The sequence below is a fragment of the Porites lutea genome, chromosome 3 (assembly GCF_958299795.1).
Source record: "Porites lutea chromosome 3, jaPorLute2.1, whole genome shotgun sequence".
Lineage (NCBI taxonomy): Eukaryota > Metazoa > Cnidaria > Anthozoa > Scleractinia > Poritidae > Porites > Porites lutea.
Window position 1 is genome coordinate 27,620,698 of NC_133203.1, and position 8,144 is coordinate 27,628,841.

General features: G+C 36.7%; 1 protein-coding gene across 1 annotated transcript; it reads right to left on the bottom strand.

Moving 5' to 3' along the window:
• Positions 1-3,265: 3,265 nt before the first annotated feature.
• Positions 3,266-6,992, bottom strand: LOC140932077 (uncharacterized). The gene is made up of 5 exons (XM_073381735.1): positions 6,889-6,992; positions 6,239-6,346; positions 5,533-5,649; positions 4,427-4,558; positions 3,266-3,285 (listed from the first exon to the last, which is right to left on the bottom strand). The coding sequence occupies exons 1-5, from the start codon at positions 6,977-6,979 to the stop codon at positions 3,266-3,268; spliced, it is 468 nt and encodes a 155-aa protein (XP_073237836.1). The 5' UTR covers positions 6,980-6,992.
• Between the last annotated feature and the right edge of the window lie 1,152 nt (positions 6,993-8,144).

The window sequence follows — 8,144 nt, forward strand, 5'->3', positions numbered from 1 at the left end:
GCCTGATAGGTAATAACGCGGTGAAATAGCTAAAGATTGAAGCCTGAAGTCAATCAAAGGCACGTATAAGGCAACGGGGGAAGTTGACCTGAAAAACGATGTTTTTGGACTTATTTAGTATTGTATGGAAGCACACTTTAAGAAAACTTAGGAAAAAAAGAAGAAAAAAACATGATTTGGATTGTTAGTAGCATAATATGCTACTAGGCCTTTCCAGATTCTGCTCGGCAACTTTTTAGCAACTTTTAGGATTTTGAGCAACTTTTTTTTCAGAGAGCAACTTCTAGCAGCTTTTCGGAAAACTAGCACTTTTTGGTAACTTTTTGGCTATTTTGGACCAAAATGCTGAATAACCCCCCTTTTTTTAAATAAAAAGTTAAAATTCTCTTGGTTAAAATTCTAAACATCTTTCTAGTAAAACTATTTTTAATTTTTTTAAAATTTTTTTTCATTAAAAAAAAAAATTTCGTTGCCCGGGACGAGCATGGTTTCCCCTTCTTCCAAGTGAAAATGTTCACTGGAAGTGAAAGTGTGCTGCTCACTAGTACATCATTAAAAATTAAAAATTAAAAAATAAAATAAAAATAAAATTAGACATGCTGTCTTAAAAATATTCGAGCAACTTTACAAAATTTTTGAGCAACTTTATCAATTTTTAGCAACTTTTGAGCAACTTTTTGGCATATTTCTTAGCAACTTTTTAGCTTTTTCGGAGCAGAAACTGGAAAGGCCTTTATGCTACTTCTGGCAACAACATTAAAAAAAAGGCGTCGCTCAAATGGTTAGATTGGGAAGCCTGTGACTACTGTCACGCAACACTTTTGACCAGACTTTTATGACCAAAGAGGTGTCGGCAGCCCGAAAGTTTCACTATCAAAATCGCAGTTTTTGTGAGACCTAGAATTTTTAAATGGGAATGGATGTAAAAGTGTGACTGCGGAAAAGATAGGCCATGTTCTGTTTGAGGTTAGTTTCACGCACCACGTTTCCTCGAGTTTTTGGATCTTCGGTTGATTAGCATGGGACAAGGCGCATTGCCAGTTGACAAGAACGGGAAAACACATTTGAGGTAACAAAAATTATCGTTTCAGTACAAATGTCTTTAATACAAGTGCGATTGTGAGTTAAGTTTCGTTTGGAGAGCCCAGCCATCGTGACTTGTCCAGCAACAACCAACCGACTTTCTCGAAAAGTCTCATATTTCAAGCAAAATTTATTCAACTTCAGAAGGTTCGTGTGAAGTACAAATTTAATTACCCAGGCCAATTCTTACATATGTTTTAGCACAGTGTTTAAATAACAAATGACTTGAGTTTCAGGCAAGACTAAGGTGTAGCACATGCCTAAAATATAAAACGCAACTTTCAGCCTAAATTTAAATTTCGTTTAGTCGAAAAAGAACCCAAACTAAAATAACATTATTTATCTTCCAGATTATCGTTAAGATAAGAATTCATCACCAAACCAGAAGTAGAACCCTTTATAAATTGATTTATCGGGAAATATTTTACCCCGCTTTCTTCCTGTGTGCGTGCGAGCGAAGCTTTGAGACCGCCTCATTTTGCCTCAAATTTTGGTTGTTTTCAAGTCGCCGACCACGAAAATTGATTTTGTCGATTTTCTCCAAATCCAAGCGGCCTTTTGAAAAACAAACTACACCACGTTTAGTTACTTACTTATGCCTATCTATGGACAAGATATGAGCGAAAATGATTTTTTGACTGTGGCCGCGAAATTTCGATTTTGCTCGATTTTTACAGACATTCGCTCTTAAGTGTTGTCTTAAGCAACTTGAGTATTAAAACTTTCTCTCAGTTTAATTCAAGATAAAACCGTAACTGTTAGGTAGAAAGATATGATCACGTAGACATTGACGGGTAGTGCTTTTAGATCGCACAAGAATAAACATTTAACTGTTAACTGCTGAATTGATCACTTTGATTATGTTGTAAAACAATTATTTCATGCTTCAGCTGTGTGTATGTTTAGATAATGAGCAACTGGGAAGTTTGGAGAGCACTCAAGATGCTAGAGTTGCTCTCGGTGCGCTATCATTAATATATAGATTTAGTCAGGGCTAAAAGCGAAGCTCTCCTTAACTTGATACTTGTAAACAAAAAATATAATCGTCCAATACTAAACGGCAACGGCAATGAGAACGGTAACAAAATTAATAAATCTAATCAGCTAAAAAACAAATTTGCAGATGCAGCACACGTTTTTTGTACATTTCTTTGCCATTGTTTTGCACGGCTATAATGTCATTAATTTTTCTGGAGAAATTGTCGTGTTTGCTCACCAAAAATGTTATTGCTTATGTTCCTGTTCACTCTTATATTTTTAACTCATTTTCACCTTGCTGGCCTCTAGCATTTCTCATTTTCTCACCACCGCTGTGAAATTTTCATGTTTCTCTTCCAACGAAATTCTTCTCCTTTGTTTTCAGTCACTCGCTCAAGCTCTTATCAAAAATAACGCTCGAGTTTGGTGTTGTTTTTCTAAGAGTCCCAGTGGCCACCCGATTTCCCGCCAAAAATACCTCGAGTTGCCTGTGGTGTCATACATGTACCTGTTAATTGCGTTATTCTAAATTGGTGTCCTGTGGTGCGGAAGCACGGACGGTCAGACGTACGGTCACGTGATTACCAAAATTTCTCGGGTGGATGGATTACCAAATTTTCTTAGGTATGGGGCTTCGCGTGCGCGTGGAGCTCCGCTATCATGATGGTGATGATGATGATGATGATGATGATGATGATGATAACAGTATCGATCATGATGATTATGATATCCTCCCTTAAATGCGATGTTATTTCAAATGACTTTCATGCATAGAAGAGGGAGAATGAGACAGAATTTTGAATCAGAATATGCCGTATTTTTTTCCTATTTTAACGATGCATATGTTATATCAATGTGATTAGGTGACATCAATGTGATTAGATGACACCTAATAGCCCAAAATGGTAAATTATAAACACACTGGCTTGGCGCGTAAACAGAAGGGCAAGAAGACAACAAGAAACGGAGGGTTTTTTGCGTTACCGGTTTGGGGGGTTTATACATGGAGGGGCTTATTTTCGGAATTTTACGGTATTTCGGCTATTTCGTCTTCGGAAAGCAGTGTGCACTTTAATCAAGCCATTTTCCCCAAGTTCACCCATACCTAGAAACGAGGATGCGACTGTATATTGGGGCAATATAGTAGTATTAATATAGTTTGAATGAATGGAAAAAATTCATAGCTTGGTCCACGCCAAAATAGTTAGGCTTCCGCGCCGCTGCCTAAAAATGAGGTTGCAGTTGTATATTAGGGCAATATGCCATGGCCACCGTTGTATAGATGGTATTTTGCTCTCATCTTCGGCAAATACGGTCGGCGCTAGTTGATTGCAAAGAATTAGCTGGAGAGAGCCAATCAGAGACGGAAAAATATTTTGAATGAACCATACAGCTCAGCTTCGAATGGAAAAAAAAAAAATGAGACTCTAGCCAAAATTTGTGCTTATCGATTATTATAACTGTCAATCGACAAATATCGAGTATTGTAGAGTACTATCGATTAATCGATTACGTTTTCGATGATCGATTTCGATTGATTTGTAACGTCTTGAATAATTTCCCTCGCCTGTTCAGTACTGCACTCTCTCAAACGTTTAGATCTTAAATTTGGTTAAGTTGAGAATTTTCAAAATGTTTCGACAAAACACCTGTTAGAATCCTTCTTGATGTGCTCTTTCGTGTGTTTAGGTCTTCTAAAGCGTCTTTTAAACTAAATGCCCTGACATCTTCGTTCATAACATCTTACAACTGCGTCGCCTTCTTGGCACTGAGACGTACGGAAGGTTGCCATGGCAATTTTTTGATTTCACATTAATGCTGAAATTTCGCGCCAAAATTAAGGAATAATTCGTAACCTATGATGTTAATGTCTTAATATCATAGGTGACGAATTACTCCTTAATTTTGGCGCAAAATTTCAGCGTTAATTTGTAATTTGTGTGAAGTTACAAAATTGCCATGGCAACCCTTCCGTACGTCTTATTGTCAAGATGGCGGCGAAGTTTTAAAATGCCGTGAATGAAGATGTAAGCGCACAAAACGACGCTTTAGAAAACCTGAACACACAAGAGAACATCAAGAAGGATTTTAACAGGTATTTTGCCAAAAAAGTCTTAAAAATTCTGAACTTTAATTATAAGCCAAATTGAAGGTCTAAACATTTGAGAGAGTGGAGTTCTCGATCGATACGATCCAGGATAAACACGTCAAAAGTCCAAGATTGCTAACGTAATTCGTCACCCATGATATTAATAGCTAATCAAATGGTATACTCGTGACATTAGGGAATAATTTCACGCGCGTTTTGTCCAAATCCTAATAATTTCCCAAACCTTTAGACACATACATATATATTTATATATACCTCTACATTTATCATCTTGTCCATTTTTAGAATACCCTTCCATGCAAATACACTCGAATGATCCTCTAACATTACGGCAAACTGATCTAGCAACGTCACAGCTGTGCTTTTTTGTCTTACACTCGTCTATGTCTGCAAAACAAAATTTAATGGTGAGTCAAATCAAACCGATTTAGTTTAACTTTTATGGTTTTTGATAAGGGATTAATTGAAGCTGGCAATCCGTTTGATTGGATACCACGAAATCTCCCACGGATGAATTAACTTTTGTCATACATGTAGGCAAAAAAAATCAAGTCAAGTGTACGGAAATATATTCACGGAAGAACATGAGAAGGAAATTTGAAAATTGACTTAACCTACACAACTAAAAACTTAAGAGCTAATGGAGAAAGTCACTTTTCTCAAGTACGAAATATGATCAGAGGCAAACTCAGGTAAATTAAGGCACTGGCGTCAATTTGCCTCAATTTGCTCACTTCAAAAGTGTGGGAGTGGTCTACATCTAAGAGCTTTAGATGTAACAACATAAAACTTTGCCAGCTGCACACATATTTAGTTTGTGCCAATTTCGTGCTTTAAAATTATGCAAATTAGGGCACGTGACCTCCATCGGCTGAAAAGGATTGTTCTTGGAACGGCAACACTTTTTCGTGTGTTCTCAACTTTTTTACCGGTTGCATAATGTTAAGGCCGTTTAATGTATCACTTCTCTGCTTGGCCTTTTTTAGATATTTAAAAGCGAAGGCGTTAAGATCTGATAAAAATGCCATGGGGAACTGGGTCTAGTGGAGAAAACCGTTTATTTTCTAAAACAAAAAAAAATTCAAAAAAGGCCAAGCACAGTTTTGTAGATGCTTACATTACACATTGTCCTAAACTAATCCGGTTTAATAACTCGCAGCAAACAATGTTGCCATTTTTGTTAAAGACTTTTTATTGTTTTCTGACCGTGTGGAGTCATGTGACAACATTTGCATGATTGAAAAACCTCGACCAACCTCAATATTTGTGACTGAATTCGACCCCAATAATTAGCTGTACTCTTAAGTGCATGAAACAACGCGAAAATCTTGTAAGTTCAAGCTTAGATAGAAATATGTTACCTTTGCAATTTACACCATCCCCAAAATACCCTGATTTGCAAGTACACGTGAAGGAACGCTTGGTGTTGGTGCAGTATGCATCATCGTGGCAGTTATGTTGTCCTGTTTTACACTCATCTACAAACGAGCAAGTAGAAGTTTTAGTTTTAAAACTGATCTGAGTTGAAATTGTCCATGAAGAAAAAAACCTCGTTTTGATTTGGTCATCAAAGTGCCTTTATAGTTTGCAACTTTGTTTGAGGTTAACTTACTAATTTACTGTAACCCATGCATACACCTCCATTAATGTTATCAAGGCAACCATTTACTTTAATTATGCAGCTTATCTACTTAGCCCTCCGACGTAAAAGGGGGAGGGGGAGGGAGGGATGGTTGCCACCCCCTCTCTGAGGTTTTTCTGAGTTTTTTCTTAGACGATAAAACATTAGCAGCTGACATTTTCAGTCGTTTATCTTTCGCACGCATTTGAGGCAAGTATAGCGATGGTCGGTTGCGAGTTTCCCTTTCGACACCAAGATATCTTAAAACTCAACTTTACTACGACTGCAGATTTACACAGCTGAGCTAAGACAAATAACCTTTTTCTCGGGACAGCTTTTTGACTGAACGTATATTTTCCCGTACAAGTTCCGGTTCGAACAACCATTCTAAAATGATAGTCAATTTGTTTGGAAGTAGTTACTATAGTCTCATTTTATTAACTCACCTAAGCAAGTGATTTCAATTTCTCTCATGATTTCCTCCATTTCCTCCTTATTCCTTTCCTGCTCTTTAATCATTTCTTCTTGTTCTTTGTTCATCGGAACAGGACAAACTGCAAAATGGTTTTTGCCGAAAAACTTGAAAAAGGACACTAAATTACTTTCACCTTAAACGAAGGACTTGTGCAGACAATAAAAAATGGTAAAGTTATTTTAAAAAAATCATACAACAAAAACCTTCAATCCATCAAAGAAGGACATTAGCTCAACGACATCAGCGAAAAATTCTGAACGTACTTATTGTGAAGTCTCGGTCACACATGTTTGATATGTAAGAATCACTATTACATTCTGTTTCAAATAGTTGTAAAAGTCCCCTTTAAAAACATATCCTTGGGATGATGAAGTATTAGGGAAGATGTTTAATGAACAATATTAGACTGATTAGACCCTGTGATGGAGGAAAAAGCTAGATATGCTTAAACAAAATGCCTAAAAACAAGTGCGCATTTTTAGTAGCGGGTGAAAATTCCACAAATGAATACGAACGTCAAAGACACCAAAACAAAGAGAACTGGATGCTACCAGTCTAAGCTACTCTAAAACGGACATTGTACTGTTTGCCTACGTAAATTTGTTCGTGCCTATTCATTACCTCCATATGCATTGTTTACAACTTCCTGTGCCATCACAAATGGGAACAAGGCAAAGCCAATAACGAACAACATTGCTTTTATGCCAGCCATCGTCTAATCTGTTTAAAATAAGAAAAAATTAATAATAATGACTTAGATCACTTTTTAAATGTCAGTTAATTTCTTGAGTTTTAAGAGAATCGTGCAAAGACTAATAGCCACGATTCCCTGCGGGGTTTACTCCTTGAAAATTTCTGTTACTCTTTTTCACATCAAAATATGTGATTCAGTCCCTACCCTGTTCTATAACAGACCCAAACAGGCCAACTCATAGAGATTTGTATGGAGACTGGCGCCATGCTAGTGCGCACCTGGATGAGCTCCCGCATGGCGGACGGAAACTAACAGAAACATCTGTTACCGAGTTTTGCTACAAAAGCGTGAATTTTTTCTTGGAGAAACTCATAAACATTAAAGTAAAACTTTTTCTTATACATGAACTGTTTAAATAGCAAAATTCATGAAATAAGTCATTTTTTTAACCTACATGACAGCTCTCTTGGCCGTCATGTAAATGCCGCGTCACGCAAAAGCTTAGAAATTAATTCAAGCGCACTCTATCACAAAACCAAGAACCCTTTTAAAGCCAAAACTTGTATGAAAATTAGTTTTCAGCTGTTCTAATGCATCGTGAAAGTAAAATCCCGGAAGGATCGATAGTTTTTTAGTTTGAATTTTAGTGGCGTCACGTGAAAACCAAGAATTGAGAGATCGTAGAAAAAAAAACAAACAAATGAAACAAACAAACACGTAAACAAAGCAAAAACAACAAGCGAAAACAAACAAACAAAAAAAGAAAAACAATTAGCCGCAGTTTCATAAAAGCTCACTATGAAATTCACTTGCATATGGCCCTGACTACGTCTCACTATAAAAATTTCTTTGTGCGCGGTTTTTTTTTTCTTTAATAGTCGTTAAAGCCCCATAAAATGACAGTACTGTAGCAGCTGCTCTAAAATTTAACCGACAACAGTGAAAAATAATAATAATAATAATAATAATAATAATAATAATAATAATAAATACCGTGAAATGTCAAAGCTACCACCCTATTGATATCCTCTTATTTCACATTCTTGCATGGAGGCGACGAAGATACGGAATCAGCTGTGAAAACCGGACAATAGAATAGAGGTCAATGGAGAAACTCGCCGTTAAGTTTTGCCACTGAAATACCAGCTATAAACTGATCTGGCAACGTATGTGGTCAAAAAAG

Coding starts and splice junctions, on each gene's coding strand:
- LOC140932077 (XM_073381735.1), bottom strand. CDS start 6,979: ATGGCTGGCATAAAAGCAATGTTGTTCGTTATTGGCTTTGCCTTGTTC. Junction 4,559..5,532: donor GGATGGTGTAAATTGCAAAG/GTAACATATTTC, acceptor TTTGTTTTGCAG/ACATAGACGAGTGTAAGACA. Junction 3,286..4,426: donor ACAAGATGATAAATGTAGAG/GTATATATAAAT, acceptor CCTCATTTTTAG/GCAGCGGCGCGGAAGCCTAA.